The sequence below is a fragment of the Pongo pygmaeus genome, chromosome 20 (assembly GCF_028885625.2).
Source record: "Pongo pygmaeus isolate AG05252 chromosome 20, NHGRI_mPonPyg2-v2.0_pri, whole genome shotgun sequence".
Lineage (NCBI taxonomy): Eukaryota > Metazoa > Chordata > Mammalia > Primates > Hominidae > Pongo > Pongo pygmaeus.
In genome coordinates, this window is record NC_072393.2 from 52,211,677 (window position 1) to 52,232,759 (window position 21,083).

The 21,083-nt window shown below is 48.7% G+C and overlaps 1 protein-coding gene and 1 pseudogene across 1 annotated transcript in view; both read left to right on the forward strand.

The window, feature by feature from the left end:
* The window catches only part of IGFL2 (IGF like family member 2), a 123,082-nt gene extending 119,236 nt beyond the window's left edge, over positions 1–3,846 (forward strand). Inside the window, exon 5 of the mRNA XM_054466270.2 lies at positions 1,320–3,846. Within this exon, the coding sequence (XP_054322245.1) occupies positions 1,320–1,365 (46 nt within the window). The 3' untranslated portion in view covers positions 1,366–3,846. The remainder of the gene's footprint in view (positions 1–1,319) is intronic.
* Positions 3,847–20,156: 16,310 nt separating this feature from the next.
* Positions 20,157–20,673, forward strand: LOC129021164 (large ribosomal subunit protein uL11-like; annotated as a pseudogene).
* The last annotated feature ends 410 nt before the right edge of the window (positions 20,674–21,083 follow it).

Below are 21,083 nucleotides of genomic sequence, written 5' to 3' on the forward strand. Positions count from 1 at the left end.
GACCCGCAGTGGGTCCTTGGACCGTGTCTTGCTTGGATTAGAAAGTGGGATCGGAGAATTAAACAAATGCCTGTCTGAGGTCAGGATCTTGCCCTTACTTGTCAGAAAAACAGAACCTCCTTTCACTGTGGGTAGAGGTAGAGTTCCAACCCCTGAGGATCAGTTCCACCAAGACAGAGCTGGGCTCCAGTGCCAAAGACAGATCTGTCCCCAGACAATGGATGGGATAGGGTCGGGGACACCACAGGGCTGGCGGAGGCATTGGACAGCACTGTGTGCAAAGGCTTTTTTGACACCTGGAGAAGGGGCAGAGACAGGAGCACTGGACTAGCCCTGGCCACCCTCCCCACTTCCCAGCCTCTGAGAGCCCCCTGCGCTGTCATGATCTCCCTCCACTATCTCACCCCAGGCCTGACTCAGCCACCCTGAGAGATGAGGCTCAGGCCAAGGAGGGTCAGCTAGACTCCTCTCTCCTCGGGACACAATCCTAATCCTGACCCAAGAAACCTGCTTTCTCCCACCAGCGTCTAGGCCTCTACCTGCCTCGAGCCATCCCAGGAAATGCCTGGAACCATGGCTTGAGAGATGAACCCCGTTATTGGAAGATGTGTTGGGGCATCTAAGTCAGTAGCACTTAGGCAAGAAAGAAGCCAGGCCATGCCTGCACCCTTCTTCATTCCTTTTTAAATTTTTTTTTTTTATTGAGATGGAGTCTCGCTCTGTAGCCAGGCTGGAGTGCAGTGGCACGATCTTGGCTCACTGCAACCTCTGACTCCCTGGTTCAAGCGATTCTCCTGCCTCAGCCTCCCGAGTAGCTGGGATTACAAGCACACGCTACCACGCCCGGCTAATTTTTGTATTTTTAGTAGAGATGGGGTTTCACCATCCTGACCTGGTGATCTGTCCACCTCGGCCTCCCAAAGTGCTGGCATTACAAGTGTGAGCCACCGCACCTGTCCTAATTTTTTTTAATTTTTATTTTATTTTATTTTTTGAGACAAGATCTCGCTCTGTCACCCAGGCTGCAGTGCAGTGGTGTGATCACAGCTCACTGAAACTTCTACTTCTCAGGCTCAGGAAATTCTCCTGCCTCAGCCCCTGAGTAGCTGGGTCTACAGGCCCATGACATTATGCCTGGCTAATTCTAATTTTTGTATTTTTTGTAGATATGGGGTTTTGTCATGTTACCCGGGCTGGTCTTGAACTCCTGAGCTTAGGTGACCCGCCTGAGTTGGCCTGTCAAAAGTGCTGGGATTACAGGTGTGAGCCACCACACCCGGCCCTTTTCTTTTCTCTTTTCTTTTCTTTCTTTTGTTCAGGGTCTCACTCTGTTGCCCAGGCTGGAGTGCAGTGGTCTTATCATGACTAATTTCAACCTGGAACTCTTGAGCTCAAGCGATCCTCCTGCTACAACCTCCCAAATAGCTGGGACCACAGGTGTGTGCCACCATGCCCAGCTTTTTTTAAAAAAAACCTTTTGTAAAAACTGGATTTTGCCATGTTGCCCAGGTTGGTCTTGAACTCCTGGCCTCAAGCAATTCTTCCTCCTCAGCCTCCCTAAGTGCTGAGATTACAGGCATGAGCCACCACCATACCTGGCCACTTCTTCATTCTTGTTGGTTTCGCTTCGCTGGAAAAAAATATAAATTCTGCCTCAATATGTGACTTACCACAGCCACGAAGGAAGATTTCACTATAAGGCAGTTCATAAAAATCTGTGCAGTGTACACTAACCCATTTTTGTGTCTGTTTCTTGAATTAAAAAAATAATATCTATGACATACTCAAGCAGTTATACCACCCAATAAAATGTTGCCACCCTTAGTATGGAGGACACTACTCTTTCCTGAGCTGCAAATGGAGAAGCCAGGAAAGCAGAGAGCAATGGAGGAGAACATGCTGTCCCCTCTCCACAAGGGAGGAGGAGGACTGCAGGCCCCTCGTGATCACACCATTACCCAGCTCCAGGCTCAACCCTCCTCTCCACCCTCCTCACAAGAGAGATGCAAGGATGTTCTACAACCATAAATCTGATCACTTCCATCCCCTGCTTAGGCCTGGGCCGTGGTCAGTGCCCTCAGGATAGACTGGAGTTCTCCAAGGGCCCGTAAATGCCCCAGCCTTGCTGCCCACTCCAGTCTCCCTGCCTTGCATTCTGGCCTCTCTGGGTTCAGCCTCGCCGAAACAGGCACAGTTCTCATTCATTCTTGAAATAGTAGCTCAAATGTCTTCTCCTGGAAGACATCACTGGCCTCCCAGGCTGGGTCAGGCAACCACTGTGGGCTCCCAAGCCTTTACGCGTCCCCAACCCAGCCCTGACTCTCTGAGTCATCAAGGCCTGAGGACAATCTGTGTTCCCAGTGATGGCACATGGCCCGCTGTTATGTCTCTGCTGTGTCCTCAGCAGCACGTCGGGGTAAGGATGATTAGGTTTTAATGGGATAGTAATGGGCGTGTGATTGGTTGCCAGGGAGGGAGTAAAAGTGTCCCATACTTGTGGGTTAAGGTTGGGGGATACAAGAGGAAGACGTGAAGGAGGCTTTAGGTTGTGGAGAAGGGCGGCACTGAGATGTGGCTATAGTCCAGGGATCATTAGGGTAGTGGATAATTTTGTTAAGATGTAAAGGATCATTAACCTTGACTGTGCCTTCAGCTCCAGCCACCTCTCTAAGAGGAAATTGTTGGGCAGGTTGGGGAGGGCTAGTCGTGGAACAAAACTGTAAGCTGGACCGGATGTGAGGGGGGGAGGTTGTAGAATGATTATAGGGTGGGAGAGTGGAAGCTGAGGAAGAACTGGGACCTGGCTTGGCCTGGTGAGGAGCAGCGTGGGGAGGAGGGGAGAGGTCAGATGAGTTAATAGAAAAGGAGGATTTAAAGGACTCAGAGCTTGGGGTGGAGACAAGGAACAGACAGGAGAGAAAGAAGAAAGATCTGGAACGAGTCACATTGGGAGCAGAGACTAGGGAGGAACCGATGTGTAAAAGAATGCCTGGATGTCAGGCACCTCAGACCATTTGCCCATTTTTCGACAAAATTATCTAGATCTTGTAGGATGGAGAAATCAAAAGTGCTATTTTCTGGCCATTTAGAGCAATTGTTAAGTTTGTATTGGGGCCAAGCGCTGTTGCAGAAGAAAATAAGATGCCTAGGTTTTAGGTCAGGTGAGAGATGAAGAGGTTTTAAGTTTTTTAGAACACAGGCTAAGGGAGAAGGAGGAATGGAGGGTGGAAGGTTGCCCATAGTAAAAAGGTAAGTTTAGAGAAAAGAGAGGGTAGAGACACGGAGAGGTGGGTTGGTACTTGCCATCCAGGGGAGGTGGTACTTGCTACCAAGGTGAAGGACAAAGGCAGGCGTCCCTGCAGTGGTCAGAAACCTGTGGAATGTGAGTGAATACTCAGGCATGCATCCCCACAGTGATTAGACACCAAGGGAAGACTGTCTTCCCGAGTCTGTGACCAGCACCAGAATTTTGAGTTCACGGATAAAACGTGTCTCCTCTGTCTCTACCAGAAAGGGAAAGGAACCAAAATTAAGGGAGGGAGAGATTAAAGGGTGGAGGGATAGCTAGCAAGATAGGTTGGAGAAGAGAATGAAAAGAGGCTGCTTACCCGGTTTAAAATTGGTGAGATGTTCCTTTGGCTGGGCTGAGGACCCGAGGTCATGGGTAGATCTCATGGAGAGAGGGCGAGGACAGGGGACCGGTCTCCCAAAGGAGTCCTCCTGTCTCAGGTCTTCGGCACCAAATGTCACATGCGCCCGTGTGAAGAGAGTCCACCAACAGGCTTTGTGTGAGCAACAAGGCTGTTTATTTCACGTGGGTGCAACTGGGCTGAATCCGAAAAGAGAGTCAGCAAAGGGAGATAGGGGTGCAGCAGTTTTATAGGATTTGGGTAGGTAGTGGAAAATTACAGTTAAAGGTGGTTATTTCTTGTGGGCAGGGGTGGGGGCCACAAGGTGCAGGGTGGGGGGATCATGAGACTCATTGTCCGGGGAAGGAATGTCACAAGGTTGATGGATTAGTTGGGGTGGGGCAGGAACAAATCACAATGATGGAATGTCATCTTTTGTGGTTCTTCAGTTGCTCCAGGCCCTCTGGATGTATACATGCAGGTCACAGGGTTATGATGGCTTAGCTTGGGCTCAGAGGCCTGACACCAGAGAGCTGGCCAACACCCCAGTACAGCTGGCCAGCTGCACTAGAGCTGCTTTGTTCTCCTGATTTGAGTTTCATTGGTTTCTTCTTGTTGCAGTTTTTGCTGCTGCAGCAGAGCATTTAAGCAGGAAGGGACCCAATTCAGCCATCCAGGAACTGGCACCCAAGTTCTTGTTGCAGGTAGCAGGGACCAGCTTGCAAGCTTGAAGTGTGCAGATGGAACACAGAGCACTCCAGCCACCCAGGCAGATATCAGAGGATGGGCCCTCAGGCACTGGTGAAGCCCAACCCTCTCCCTCAGTGACATCTGCATTCCTAGCATTCTGGGTTTTTTTGTTTTTGTTTTTGTTTTTGTTTGAGACAGAGTCTCACTCTGTTGCCCAGGCTGGAGTGTAATGGTGCAATCTCAACTCACTGTAACCTCTGCCTCCCAGGTTCAAGCAATTCTCCTATCTCAGCCTCCCGAGTAGCTGGGATTACAGGTGCCTGCCACCACACCCAGCTAATTTTTGTATTTTTAGTAGAGACAGGGTTTCACTTTGTTGGTCAGGCTGGTCTCAAACTCCTGACCTCAGGTGATCCACCTGCCTCGGCCTCCCAAAGTGCTAGGATTACAGGCGTGAGTCTCCAATCCCAGCCCTAACATTATTTTTGAACATCTGAAATTCCACCAGATTCCTGCCTGTCACCTGGGAGAGGCTCCCTGAGACCAGGTGGAAATCATACCTGGATGCCACCAGAATAATGATTCAGCCCTTTCTGCACTTGTTCCAGAGGGGAAGCCCATGAAAGGAGGAGAACCCAATGCTCTCCTGTGTGCCACGTTCCAGAAGCTCAGGTCTCCCACCAGCAGCTGGGGTTGTGGGAAAGTCTTCCCTGAGGCCAGCCCCGGGGTGCCTGGGATCAGGGCCTGCTTGCCTTTCTGGAGGAGCTGGGCCTGGGACTGAGGGGGTTGCTGGGCTGAGATAGGGGTACCTGGGTCCAGTCTAGATGGTGTCTGTGACCTGCAGGGGCCCCTCATGCCAGGGTGCTCTTTACATAGAGGGAACTAGGGTGAGAAAATGTGACCAACAGATGTTGGAGTTTACTCTTATTTCCCAGGAAGCCATGAGAATCCTGTGACCCTGGGAAGAGACAGGGTTCCCAATAACTAGGGACATGGCAGTGAGTGATGCAGCCCTGCTCCCTGTCCTCAAACAGCTCTAGGTCCACTGTCCCTAGACAATGACAACACAGAGTGGGCAGCTCTGGGATGTGGAATGCACAGGCGGCTGCTTTGGGAATTTTGATATGGGGTTTTAGTGGCTCCTGCTGCTTGCTGGGAAAAATCCCTCACCGGGGAATTGTAATGGATTTTAAGAGAAATGACACATAGGTGCTCGTGTATATGAAATAAGTTGTTGTTTTGTTTTTTGTTTGTTTTTGAGACAGTCTCACTCCGTCGCCCAGGCTGGAGTGCAGTGGCACGATCTCGGCTCACTGCAACCTCTGCCTCCCGGGTTCAAGCACTTCTCCTCCCTCAGCCTCCCAAGTAGCTGGGATTACAGGTACCTGCCACCACACTCAGCTAATTTTTTTTTTTTTTTTTTTTTTTTGTAGTTTTAGTATAGATGGGATTTTGCCATGTTGGCCATGCTGTTCTCAAACTCCTGACCTCAGGTGATCCACCTGCCTTGGCCTCCCAAAGTGCTGGGATTACAGGCGTGAGCCACCGTGCCCAGCACAAAATAAATTTTATCACCTAAATAGGACCCGGTGATATAGGAGTTAAGAAGAAATTATTTTAGGCAGATAGTGAGGGTAAGACAGTCCTTGGTAAGGTTTTTCTTTTAATGAAAAGCACCCTCCAAATCATATACTTTTCTAACAAAGAGCAGCCATTAAAATCAAGCTGCAGACATAGAAAGGCAGGCTAGAAGCTTCCACAGGTGAATGCAAGCATTTGTGCCAATAGGAAAAGGCTACCTGGGACTAGGCATTTTCAAAATGGCAGCTCCATCTTCCCTTTTCCTTTCCAACCACATGCACGGTAGAAAGCAGATAACATGGCATCCACCAAGTGGAAAGTCCATTTGCATAATAAGATGAGGGTGGGGTGGTCAGCTTCTTCAAGCACTATGTAAATGTCACAGCTGATCCAACCAATCTGTGGGCCCTATGGAAATCAGACACCACCTCTTCAAACCTGTCTATAAAATCCAGTGCACTCTGCTGTGGGCTGAAAGTCCCATTCAGGTGCTGAGAGAGAGAGAGAGAGAGAGAGAGAGGGAGCTGTTCTTCTTTCTCTTTTGCCTGTTAAACCCCTGCTCCTAAACCCACTTCTTACGTCCATGTCTCGATTTTCTTGGTTTGAGACAATGAACCTTGTGTATTTACCCCAGATGATGATGCCACATTACCAGTGTCAGCACTCCCCAAGAAGAAGGATTCAAGCTTGGTCCAGTGTGAAGCAAGTGGGCAGTTAAACACGTGGCTTTGGCTAGTTTTTGAGCATGGGGCTATGGTGAGGGTTGCTGCATGTGGGCTGGGGCTTGAGTGGTTTGAACGTCCTTCTGCTGCCAAGACAGAAAGCGCATGGTGTGCCCAGATGTGCATTGGATGTGACTGAGGAAGGGCTGGGAAGCTGACAATATCCAAAAATCTAATGTTGTTGTCATACAGGGAGATGAACAGGGCTACTAGAAAATAGCTTATTTGACCCTTTGAGAAAATGTAGAGAGAAGAGTCCAACCCAGGGCTGTTTGACCGCAAAGTCTCAGGATTGCTGAGAGAGGGACTCTTGCATCCACAGAGCCCTGGCCCTGCCCCGCTGCCCTCCCTCCAACCCAGCTTCTGACACCCCCTGCCCTGTTGTCATCTCCCACTGCTGTTTTCTCTACCCAGCTTGACTCAGCCGCCCTGACAGATGGGGACCAAGGCCAAGGAGGGCCAGCTGGGCTCCTCCCTTCCAAGAGATGGCAACTCTAGCCCTGCCCTCAGGAATGTGCTTTTCTCCCTGGCACTGGCTGCTCTCCAGGCCTAAATTCAACCCTGTTTTTAGCACAGAAAACCAGGCCAAATGCCACACCCAATCTCAGCATACGAAGCACCTAGAACTGACACTGTGAGCTCTGAACTCTTTGTGTGTGTGTGTGTGGGGAGGGGAGCAACATGCCCGGACAGGTAGTCAGTGATTTTTAAGAAAGATGGAGGCGAGCTTATACCCAGAGGATTTTTCCTTCCAGTGTTTAGTAACTGTTTGGCTGTGACTCACTAGGAAGCACTCATATTACATCAGTCCAAAAGAAAGTTTAATTGAACACTGATGAATAAGACACTGTGCCATGCACACTCTTCTATTTCTTTTGATTCTAGTTGAATGTATAAGATACCCATGGTGATAAATAAATTGATTCACAACCTGAGAGTGTCACAATCCCCATGTTGGAGATCACTGCTCTACACTGCAGCTGCAGGAGAGGGGAGGCCAGAAGGCAGAGTGAGAAATGGGGTCGGGGGTTTGAGTGCTTATCTCATCCACCCATGAGAGCGAGTGGGCCTGCAGGACTCTGGAAATTGAATGAGAATTTCTGCTCCATCAGCTTCCTGCCTGGTCTCCTGCTCACAACTCAATCCTCTCACCCACCCTCCTCCCAGCAGAAGGACACACGGATTTTCCTGAATCACAATCTGATCACTTCTATCCCCTGCTTAAGACCTGTCTGTAGCTCGAGTACACTGAGAAGAACAGTTCTCACCAAGGCTTATAAGGGGAGATGGACAGGGGAAGCTATGGGGATGGTGGGAGCTTCCCTGGCCTCCCTGGACACCACATCCTCTCAGCATCTCCACATGTTCAGCAACTGGGAAGTTCAACTCTAGTTTTTCAAGAGTTTTTATAAAGTTTGGTCCTTATCGCCTCGCCATTGCCACTTTTCTTGGAAGTTGGGGGGTGATACTGAAAGTTTCTACCCTCTAATCCTCAAATCTTTTGGTCTTTGTGATGACTGGTATGATACTGAGGCTACCTGGGGACCCTTCCCTAAATGACATTTTTTTTTTTTTTGAGAGGGAGTCTCACTCTGTCACCCAGGCTGAAGTGCAGTGGCATGATCTCAGCTCACTGCAACCTCCGCCTCCCAGGTTCAAGCAATTCTCCTGCTTCAGCCTCCTGAGTAGCTGGGATTACAAGCGCCCACCAGCATGCCCAGCTAATTTTTGTATTTTTCATAGAGACGGGGTTTCGTCATGTTGGCCAGGCTGTTCTCAAACTCCTGACCTCAGATGATCCACCCGCCTCGGCCTCCCAAAGTGTTGGGATTACAGGTGTGAGCCACTGCACCTGGTCCCTAAATCACATTTTTAGCATGAACTCAGCTGGTGTGATCTGAAAGAGGCTCATCTGGAAAAACAAAAGACATTCCTATCAGTCAGGAAATTCCAAGGTTAGCTTCATGGTAGGAACGAGAGTCAAAGAACAAACATTTTCATGTTATAGCACGCCCAGTAAGCCATGGGTTCATCAGATTGGACTCTCCTTACTCTGCCCAATTGGCAGCATTTGTGAGTTATCAATCCCAAGCGAGGACTCCCACTGCAGGGAGGATGGCAAAGGTCACCACTGCGCTAACCACCCGGAATAGGGGTCTGAACACTTCAGCCACTGCATCTTAGGCTGCACTCTGACTACACTGAGTGTGGTGAACAGAACACCCACAACCACAGCCAGTTCAACAAAGCAGGTTAATTACTTACAGGCAGCGAGGGACAGCGGAAGCCTAGGCTTCGTGACTGTTCATCTCTCTGTATGACAAGAACATTCAATTTTTGGATATTGTCAGCTTCCCAGCCTTTCCTCAGTCACATCCAGTGCACATCTGGGCATACCATGTGCTTTCTGTCTTGGCAGCAGAAGGACATTCAAACTGGTCTCCTGAGGCTCAGGAGCACTTCCCAGGGCAGATGAAGTCTCCCATGCCTGCCCCACTTGCACCACAGCTGAGGACTCAGCAGTGAGCTCTGGGTTTTATATGTGGTGGACACACCCTGGGCTAGTGTGGCAGGACACCCTCTCTAGGAGGGATGGGAATGAGGCCAGGGCTGTCCTGGGCAGTTTCTCTTTAGCTCAAGGTGTTGCATTCTCTCGGAGGAATAGAAACCAAGCTTGGGCACTTTCAGGCAGTTCCTCCTTACTCAGGGTGGTGCATTCTTATATAATTTGGCTCTGTCTTGCCACACAAATCTCATCTCACATTGTAATCCCCATGTGTCCGGGGAAGGATCTGGTAGGTGATTGGATCATGGGGGCAGTTTTTTCCATGCTGTTCTCCTGATAATGGGGGAGTTCTCAGGAGATCTGATGGTTTAAAAGTGTGTAGAAGTTCCCGGCTCACTCTCTTTCTCTCCTGCCACCATGGAAGGCGTGCCTTGCTTTCCCTTCGCCCTCCAGCATGATTGTACATTTCCTGAGGCCACCTTGCCATGCAGAACTATGAGTCAATTAAACCTCTTTCCTTTATAAATTACCCAGTCTGGGGCAGTTTTTTTTAGCAGTGTGAAAATGGACTAATACATATTTCTAGTGTATTCTACAGTGATTCTGGGAACTGTGGGCAAGAAGACAGGTGGGAAAGCCAGAGCCATCCAATGTTTGTCTTCTGGTGCCCTCCTCCAGGAAGCCATTCCTGGTGCCCTGGGCGCTGCTCCCAGCCTTGCTCACCCTGGGTCATCACTGTTTTTGGAGGGTCTGTGTCCTCCCCAGACTATAAGACCCAGAAAAGCAGGGCCTAGAGCTAAGTCACAATCGTGTCTCCAGCATCCACTGACACAGAGTAAGTGCACAGCGTGTGTTAAATGAATGAAAGAAAAGTGAAAGCATGATGAAAGCCCTGTGTTCAGGGCGTGTCTTACTCAACCTGTCTGTCCTGTCATGGTGACTTGGTGAGAACTGTTGCCTGAAGGTCTTTAAAGCTCTCTCCCTTCCAGGGCTTCCGCATGGAGCTGCTTCTCAGCTGTGCCCTACGGGGTCAGATGCACTGGGGAAGAACTAAGGCTCTTCTCCACAGCCCACCTTCTGTCCCCTTAGCCCTCCCAACATAAGACACTCCACCTCCAGGGCTGCAGGAGCCCAGGCTGTCAACAGCGTCAGCATCCTGCTAGAAGAGGATAGGGATGGCTGGGACTCAGAAGAGCCTTCTAGGTTCCTAAGTTTATTAATCCTTTCACTGCAACTACTAGGAAAAATAGGTGTGACATAATTACTGGGTTACACGTAGTCACACACACACACAAAAGTGAAAGCAAAAATTGGCAAGGATATATCAGCTTCCCTCAGGGGAGTGGCTTCTTCAACTTTGATCCCAAATGACTTATTTCAGAGGAAACCTCCTCCCCTCTCCTCAGAACAAGCACATTCACACAGGAAGGGATTAAATTCCTGCAAAGAAGAAGAGGGACAACTTCCACTGGTCCTTTGGTCTTAACTGTCTTGGGCCATAATGTATTTGAGAGTCCGGTAATGACTGTGGACTTTTTTGCTCAGAATATCACAGATGATTGCCAAACGTCGTGAAATGCCACTGAATCGCACACTTGAAAACACACACATACACAGAAAAACTTAAGTAAACACATATACTTAATTGTGGGGTTGCAGGGGGAGAGCGGAAAGAAACATCCAGACATGTGGTGGTAAATATTCTGCTCTGGTTCAGCTAAAAATAAAGCCCTTCATCAGTTTGGTCACTGGAAGGACTTGTTCCCTTCTTGTTGATGATGAGAAACCTTAGCAGGAACTGATTCTCAAGTGTCTGCCTTAACAGAAAAGCCACAAAGAACCGTGGTAAGAGCGTGGCAGATAACATCCATGGTGCTATCAGGAGGTGACAGGTGACTGACCTCAGCCTTGGTGTTCAAGAAGATTCCAGAAGGTGGGTGACATTTAAGGGAAAAATGAAAAATGAAGAGGGATGGGGGAATTGGAGGCGGAAGCAAGAGAGACATCGTGGTTCTTCCAAGGAGCTGTGCTAAGTCGAGGGCAGTGAGAGCCAGGGAAGGTGTATTCATCAGGGTTCTCTAGAGGGACACAATTTATATATATATATATATATATATATATATATATGAGTGTATTAAGTAGTATTAACTCACACAATCACAAGGTCCCACAGTAGGCCATCTGCAAGCTGAGGAGCAAGGAAGCCAGTCCATGTCCCAAAGCTGAAGAACGTGGAGTCTGATGTTCGAGGGAAGGAAGCATCCAGCACGGGAGAAAGATGTAGGCTGGAAACTAAGCCAGTCTAGCCTTTTCACGTTTTTCTTCCTGCTTTATATTCTGGCTCTGCTGGCAGCTGATTAGACAGTGTCCACCCACATTAAGGGTGGGTCTGCCTTTCCCAGCCCACTAATGCAAAAGTTAATCTCCTTTGGCAACACCCCTACAGACACACCCAGGATCAATACTTTGCATTCTTCAGTCCAATCAAGTTGACACTCAGTACTAACCATCACAGAGGGTGTGCAGGATGTGGGGGTGGACACTTGGCATCCAGCCAACGTCTTCAGGACTTTCTGGTCTGCAGAGACTGGAAGCGTCATGCTTTCCTTCCCAGAGGACCTTGCAACTGGGGTTCTGGATGCATTTGAATCTCTGGTAGCACAGCCATTGTGTCTCTGGGTGTATCCACAGTAACATCTCACATGCAGGCAATAGCTCTGAATGGCTGAGAGGCTGTTCCAGACACAGAAATGGCACCTGAATCTTGAGTCTCAGCTCAGCAGATTGTTCTAGCTTCATTCCTGGCGGCAAACCCTGGGGCCTCTCCTCCAGCCCCTCCTATGACATGGAGGCTCTTAATTCACTGGTCTGCATCATACGAAGGATCCTGCCAGAGCAGGGATCAGGCTTTGGTCAACAGAAGCCCCCTTGCAGGGAGCTTCTGAAATCCCAACATAGTGTTTGGAGAAAATGACTCACACAGACTCCTCCTTGTCAGCCAGCAGCGGACAGGCCTCTGGCCTGGGGAAACCCGGCCTTCCTTCTACATACCTCACATACCTGCACACCTGAAATTCCACCTCATTCCTGCCTGTTTCCTAGCAGGGCTTCCCTGAGGGCAGATGGAAAGGCCACTCCAAAGCTGCCAGGAGGGAGATTCCTTCTATTTTTTCCTGGAGTAAAAGAGTAAGCAGTGGGGGAGCTGCTGACAGCAGGAAATGCCAACATCCTCCGGGGTTTCACATTCCAGAAGCCAAGATCTGCCAGCCCTGCCCGTTCTCTCACCCCGTTTCCTGGATCCAAGCAAGACACGGGCTGAGGTGCTGCTGCTGGTCAGTGACGCAGGCCCCACAAGAACCCAGGTCTCCTGACCTCTCACCCATGGGCTTCCCAACTCCCCAGGCCTGGTCTCTCTGAGAAGGGCAGGCAAGCCCTGTTCACAGACACTCCTGAATGATACCCAGGTTCTCGGGCCAGGCTGGCAGATTTTGGTTCCTGGAATGTGAAACCTCTGAGGACTTGACATTTCCTGCTGTCAGCAGCTTCCCTACTTCTATTGTACAATAGTATAATATGATAGAATGATAGAATGATATTCTACTAGTACGTGGAATACACACAGTTCCAATAAGAGTGTCATGAACAATCTAGCACAGCATTCTGGTTAGGGCACACTGTCCCATTTCTTAATCCATTTTTTTCAATTAAAAAATAACATTGCTTATGCCCAACTGATGGTTTTCCATGTTATCAGCACGTCCTAATCTGTGTCCTGGAAAACAACACTCTACCCCACAGCAACGAGGCATGGAGGCCAATGGAGGAGACAGGGAGATGGTGCTGGAAGCAGGGTCTGCTATTCCCCCAGGGAAGGTGGGTGCTGAGCACTCTGGTATTTATCGTGAGATCATTTCTGCTGCAGCCTCTTCCCTTGTCTCCTGCCTCCAGAGAGAAGCCCCTGTCCATGCTCCCCAGAAAGACAGATACAGGATCTGTCTGCCACACACACAAATCTGACCCCATACATCCCCTGCTGGGAATAACCCTGGGGAGATTGGTTTGTCCATACCAGGTGTGGCCTGTGAACTCACAAACTGAGGGAATCCTGCAGAAGCTGGGAGGGGCCCACAGAACTGACCCAAGACAGCTCCCTCCCCGCTGTCTTTTCATCCTGACCCCAAGATGGCTCTTCTGTGGGGAAATCACAACCCAAACCTCTGAAAAAGGACATTAAGGAAAAATGCCTTTGAGAATCTCAGGAGGGCTGTGGAATTTCTCCACCAGAACTTCAGAGTGATAATGACACTAAACACGGGAACCACAATGACCAAAATCAGGAGTTTTATTCTCCTACCTTCTATCTCTCTCTCTCTCCTCTCACTGTCATGAATGTCATGAAGACACTGACTCTGCATTTTCTACTCAGCACTGCATCACCAGTGTCTGACACAAAGCCTGGGACATGTGAGCTTCCAAGTGGACCTGTCCTGGATAAATGACCATTAATGAGACAGAAAAGGAGTTGAAGAGCCCCCAGAGGAGTGGGAGTCCCAGGGGTCCCGCCAGCTCCACTCCCACCTTCCAAACCTGTGAAAGTCAGAACTGAGTCACACAGTCTCTCCCACCTGAATGCCATGAGCTGCAGGTGACTGAGCAGTTACTGCATCCTGGGCCATGGGCTTGGGTTGTGAGGTCGGGACCTGATTGGAGGATGTCAGGGGTTAGCCATGTACCAAGGAAAGTGGAGAAAGTCATAGCTCAATGGGATCCTGTGGAATCACTGTGTGGCTGTGTGAGTGGGGGAGGGTGATAACTCCAGGAGCATGCTGCACCTTCCTGTTTGCCAAAGAGGGGGCTTGTAGGGCACAGAAGGTGGAGGGTGCACCGCTTCTCCCTGGGTTCTCAAAGTGTCTGAGATCAAATCTACTATGACACATACCCTGCCTGGCTCCTCTACTGCCCAACGACCCAGCCTGTCTCTGCAGGAGGGCCAGACATGCCGTGACACCACCAGCTCCTCTAGGAATATGGGATACAAGGAGTGGCTGAGATAGCTGATCACCGGCTCACTCCGCTGCAGCCGCCCCAGAGCAATGGCTCCCTGAAGCCGCGTTCTGGGTAAGGAGGAGAGGACCCCACTCCCACCTAAGCCCATCTCCCATCTCAGCCACCACCAGGGCTCGCTTCCCACCCCAAACTCCCTGTTCCCTCATCCCTGTTCCCACGCCCAGCCAAATCTCCAGGCGTGAATTGCACACAGCAATTCCCCATCCACGGCTCCCGGGTCAGCCCCATCCACAGCCCTGTTTCAGTTTCTGAACTGCCCAAAGCCATACCGAGCCCTGGTTCCACCTAATCTTCTTCTAAATGTCAGTGCCAGTTGTATCTGTGGCTGTTCACTCACCCCATCTTCCCCTTCCCTCTCCCACAGCTGTCTTGGCTGCTTTCTGCATGTGACTCTCCCTTCCTCCACTACCCCCACCACCCCATGAAATTATCTCATTTGGTCATTTAAATGGAAAACTAAAAAGTTTTAAGTGACTCCAGGAGAGCAGGAGAGAGGGAGGTCTCCCAGCTCAGACCCTGCCCCGGGACGCCCCCATGGAAGATGCACAGCTGGATGTAGGCGCCCAAGGCACCGCGCGTGCGCCGAGAGGCCTCGCTCAGCTCCGCCCTTCTGAAACCCGGAATCCTCATGTGTCTGGGTCCCGCCCCATGCTGGCCTCCTACACCACTGGTCCAGATCCTCCACCTTCCCCCAACGCAAGGTATTGACATCAAAGCATCACCTCATCTGGCACAAGAATCTGAAACACAGACCACACCTTACACCTACATAGTGAATCCGTCCTTGGACCTGAGTTCAACAAGCCCAGAGTAGGGGCTCTGGGTTCCCGCCCAAATGCCACGCATGTGCACAGATGGCACCTGGCGTCTCCTCAAAGGGACAGGAATCCTGGGCTTCCCAGAATCACTGGGTCGATTTAAATGGCATCAAATAAATTAGAAAAGAATGAAAGTGCTATTGCCTAAGGTGATGAAATTTTCAGAGGATGTATTGGTCCTGTCTGGTGGACAGACAGGGCCACCAGAGGGAATGAAGGACTCTTCTCTGAACATCCATGAGGATGAAGAACAGTCACTGAGGTGACGGTACCAAGTCACCGACCACCTCCCAGGGATCCTCTCATCCGGTCCTCACAGCAGCACTGCATGGTGGGACCTCATCATCCACATTCCACCAAGAGGAAGCTGAAGCCCGGGGCCTTCATCCACTCATGTCCTCCAGACCCCTGGCATCCATCCTGGGCCCCACCCCATCATCCAGGCCTTGGACCTTCGACCTGGGGAGGGTCCCTGTCTCCTCCATGAGCCGTCCTGGGCCTGAAGAGGTATCCAATAAACAAGAAAGCAGAACAGAAAGAGCTGTGATGGAGTGGATCTTATGTAGTAAGAATAAAATTATTTTGAGAAATTTCTGGGTCATGTATTTACCCACAGAAAAACAGGAGCAAACACACACACACACACACACACACACACACACACACACAGGCTGTCACGTGTCCTCAGCACAAAGTGCCTTGAGCAAGGCCATTGCTGGCCCCACACTTAGCCTGTGTGTGATCAGCACATCCCATCAGTGTGGCAACAGGTGTGGCCAGCATGGGAACCAGGCCTTTTCTTCTTCAGATTTGCTCTTTGTTCCTGAATAGCCACCGTCAGAACAGGCACCCTCCCAGAAGTCACTTGATTAAAAATTTCCTTTTGGATATTTAGGTTGATGTTTTATCAATCAGTTAAAGTATAAATGTATGTTCATTATAAAAGTGTAAATTATGGCTCTAATCAATGATTATGGTGAATTTTACTAACTATAGCTATGAAAATATTCCAATAGATAAAAATAGTGCTAAAAATGTACAGTTAATCCAAGAGTGATTAAGATAAATCTTACAATTTTTGATCTAATAAATTTTCATAAAATATACATGATCATGAAGCACATCAGTAGAATTAATCCTAATATTTATAGCAATACTTGGCGAGCTATCTCTCATAAAAAATAACATTGATAGTAAAAAAAAAAAAAGAAAAAGAAAGAAATTGGTTGGGCGCGGTGGCTCACGCCTGTAATCCCAGCACTTTGGGAGGCCAAGGCAGGCAGTTCACGAGGTCAGGAGATCGAGACCATCCTGGCTAACATAGCAAAACCCCGTCTCTACTAGAAATACAAAAAATTAGCCCGGCGTGGTGGCGGGTGCCTGTAGTCCCAGCTACTCGGGAGGCTGAGGCAGGAGAATGGCATGAACCCAGGAGACGGAGCTTGCAGTGAGCCAAGATCATGCCACTGCACTCCAGCCTGGGCAACAGAGCGAGACTCCATCTCAAAAAAATAAAAAATAATAATAATAAAGAAATGATGAAATTTAAAAATTCTATTTAATTTTGAGTTATTTAATTTTCATTTAGGGCATGACTATCTGAAGTAATAAATTTTGTTTGGGCATTAATATGGGATGACCTATGTCTCCCCTAAATTCATGTGTTGAAGTCCTAACCCCAGTATCTCAGAATATAACCGTATTTGGAGATAAGGCCTTTGAAAAGGTGATTACGGTAAAAGGTCATATGAGAGGGACCTAATCCAAGCTGACTGGTGTCCTTATAAGAAGAGGAGATTAGGGCACAGACACACACACAGCGGCCATGTGAAGACACAGGGAGGAGTTGGCCATGGATAAGCCAAGAGATAGACCCTCAGAAGAAACCACCCTGCCAACACCTTGATCTCATACTTCTGGCTTCCAGAACTGTGAGGAAATGAATTTCTCCTGTTCAAGCCACCCCTGTGGCGCCCCTGGTTATGGCAGTCCTGGGGGATTAACACAGGCAGAAGGAAAACCAAGGATGCAAGAGTCAGAGAAAGGAAGAAAATCAAATGTAATTTCTCCTCAAACAATTTTCAAAATAATGGACTTTAGGAAAACACTTTCGGGAAATTATTCTAAACTGGGTATTTGGCATTTTATTCTAAACTGGGTGTTTAGTGTTTTAAGTGTTTTGAAGTTTTTACTATTAATAGAACTATTTGAATAGTTGAAGAGGAAACATATTTGAAACCTGATGATATTATGACTCCTGGCTAAGGTTCTGTAACCAATGGAAAGTCTTGACTGAGTTGTCCAGGTTCTTGGCATGTTAAACAAAGAATTGAACAAAAATCACAAGCAAAACAGCGGAAGAGGAAGACATAGATTTATTGAAGTGAAAGTACATGCCCCAGAGTGGGAGTGGGCTCCAGCAAGAAGCTCAAGAGCCCTGAGTGTTGGTAACCCCCCTGGGTACCCTTTAGAGGCCTCCAATTGGTTGCACCCTATGCAAATGAAGGATTTGGCCCGTGGCCAATCAGAGACTGAAGTGGAGTTACATCCTATGCAAATGAAGAATTGATTGGCGGCCAATCAGAGGCTGAAGTGAAGGCTTGGCCCATGGCCAATCAAAGTCTGAAGTTCTCCCTTTGGTTTAATTCCAAGAAGTCAGCCATGAGTTGGCCTTAGGCTCCTTGTCTGCAGACCCTATTCTCCTGCCTCAGTTCCTTCTTTAGAATATGTTACTAATAACTGCCTGGGAATGATATTGCCTTAGACATAGACAGGTGAGTGACTTCCTGCAATGTAGCCTTCTGAGAGAGTCCATCCCTACAGCATGTCCACAGGCAGTGTGAGGCTTCAGGGGTCCCCTGGCAGCTGGCAGCACTGAAGAATGAGTTCAAGCTTGCAAATTGACTGCTAATCACAGCAACAATAAAACTGTTATTTTTTTTTTAATCTGATAACATTCTAGATTCATAATTTTTTGCCCCAGTTTGTTCCTTGGTGGTGATATTCACCTTCAGCCTCAGGGTCTAGAGAAAAGAGAAGGTTCCTCAGGAATTTTAGCACTACGGTAAATCTTACAAATGGACGTTTGCCAGAGAGTGTAGGGAGCATTTGGAAGCCTGGCAGCAGGGCTGAGAGGATGAGAGGGATAGGAGAGATAAGTGAGAGAGGAGGCACAGACTCCAGGGAGGGCCTGGGAATGTGCTGCATAGCACAGGCAGGAAGGGTACACAGAGAGAATGGACAGGTTTTTGTCGGGAAACCCAGAGATACAGACCACAAGATGGGTAGCCAGAGCCAGGGTTTCACCATATTGCCCAGGCTAGTCTCCATCTCCTGGCCTAAAGCCATCTGCCCACCTCGACCTCCCAAAGTGCTGGAATTACAGGTGTGATTCACCACGCCGGCCTTTTTATTAATTTTTAAACCACTTTTTCTTCAAATTTGGACTGGAAAGTGAGAAGAGTCACTGAGCTGGCCTTTTGATTAATTTTTTTATGGAATGCTTCATGAATTTGGGTGTCATTTAAACCACTTTTATGTCAAAAAAGTGAGATGTCTCTAGGATACCTAGAATAAGGTCTTACTTGACAGTCATCAGAAAAACACACCCAAACCTCTTCAATATTCTGTTACAGCCTATTGGAAAATGCTGGTATTATCATCGTTTTTTCTGGTCTCTTCAAAGTTAACCCCGCTTTGGAAGCAACTGGAGCCTTGTATTGGGAGAGTCCTAATCTACCCATCCACACCACTGGTGGTTGTATAGTGGAGACAGGTGGGCTTGGAAAGTAGTGGAGATTTGAACAGGGCTCAGGCCATTTGGGATCTCGTGTTGTAGGACTAGGGTTCAGGGAGGAATGACACAGGCTGCTTGCACTGATACATGGTTTGTTTAACAATGGTTCTGGGCCCTGGGGTCCCTGCAGAGCTCCCTGATTTCAGCCTCCTGAGGGCCCATTCAGACTTCTTATTCAGATCTGACTCTGTCTGTCACCCCAGGACATGTTTCTTAGACATTTCCCAGAGCTCTCTGTATCCCAGGGTGGGAAACTCTCGGTTGCCTCCATCCTCACACAGTGAGCTGCCACCTGACCCAGGATGAATGGGGCTCTGTCCATGGTGCTGAACACGTGCCTCTGGCCGTGTGCTGGGAGGTAGATGAGTTGTCAGGCAAAGGCAGAAAACATATGAACATCAGAAGACAGGCATGGAGTGAGGTGCCTCCCACCATCCACGAGTTTCCATTATTGGTTTCCTTTTAAGCTATTCACTGGGTAACAAATTTGCTTGTCATCCTATAATGCCAAAGTCATTGTACAAAACATCTTTCACAGGTTTTTCACACAGGCTAGGAAGGGACACTCAGACCACGTGTAGACTGCTGAGTCAAATAAATGTCATCCTCTGCCTTCTGCTTCATTCTTTTTTTTTTTTTTTTTTTTTTTTGAGATGGAGTCTCGCTCTGTCACCCAGGCTGGAGTGCGGTGGTGCGATCTCTGCTCACTGCAAGCTCCGCCTCCTGGGTTTACACCATTCTCCTGCCTCAGCCTCCCAAGTAGCTGGGACTACAGGCGCCTGCCACCACGCCGGGCTAATTTCTTGTATTTTTTAGTAGAGATGGTGTTTCACCGTGTTAGCCAGGATGGTCTCGATCTCCTGACCTCCTGATCCGCCTGCCTCGGCCTCCCAAAGTGCTAGGATTACAGGCATGAGCCACTGGGAAGTTTCTCTTCATTCTTTCACTTCTTTATAGATTCTCCCTTGAGGTCTTGTGAGTCCTTAATTTTTCATGACTAAATACTTCCTTTTCTTTTGTAACACATAGTGTCTGATTATCTGGGAAACTTTCTATTTGACAAATATGGGACCAGGGATGTCAACATGAATTCTCCATGGAAAGACTGATCTCACTGACTTAGAATTTGTGGTGGTTATTGTGGTAAGATACCTGAAGAAAATATTGCTCTTATGTGACATTAAAGAAGAAAAATGTGACACTTAAGGTGAGTAGAAAGAAGGAGTGTGGTTCTCTACTCCCTGGGCATTCATATGTAGGAACTGGATGCTAGAAAATCAGCTTTTGGCTCAGAGGAGGCCAAGGTGCACCTTTCTTCAGTCGTCCCAAATCCGGGTTCATCTGACACCAGCCGCCTCCACCATGCCGCCGAAGTTTGACCCCAAGGAGATCAAAGTCATATACCTCAGGCGCACTGGAGGTGAAGTCGGTGCCACTTCTGCGCTGGCCCCCAAGATTAGCCCCCTGGGCCTGTCTCCAAAAAAGGTTGGTAATGACATTGACAAGGCAACGGGTGACTGGAAGGGCCATAGGATTACAGTAAAACTGAACATTCAAAACAGACAGGCCCAGATTGAGGTGGTGCCTTCTGCCTCTGCCCTGATCATCAAAGCCCTCAAGGAACCACCAAGAGACAGAAAGAAACAGAAAAACATTAAACACAGTAGGAATATAACTTTTCATGAGGTCGTTGACATTGCTCGACAGATCCAGCACCCATCCATCTTTAGCCAGACAACTCTCTGGAACCGTTAAAGAGATCCAGGGGACTGCCCAGTCTGTGGGCTGTGATGTTGATGGCCACCACCCTCATGACATCATAGATGACATCAACAGTGGTGCTGTGGAATGCCCAGCTAGTTAAGAAGCACAAAGGAAAATATTTCAATAAAGGATCATTTGACAACTGGAAAAAGAAAAAAAAAGAAAATCTTTGGCTTCATCTTGAGGGAAAGGCAAAAGACGCTGCCAGCCACTTCCCCAACACTATCTCTGTAGATCACATCACTACTGTGAAACTTAAAGAACTGACCTTTGAGGGATTTTTCAGATTTAGCACTTCAGCTGTCGCATGGTCCTGAGACTCCCTGAGTATTGCTCCTGCCTGCTGGGCTTGTTCCACCCACTCACCCTGGCTGCACTCAGACCACACTACCACTCCAGATCCCATACCCGCCACAGGCAAGCCGGGCATGGAGTGGTGAGCGGTGTGTAAGCAAGCGAGCATGAGTTCTGGCCACTGTGCACAGCCAAGCACTCTGGCTGCTTCGGTGG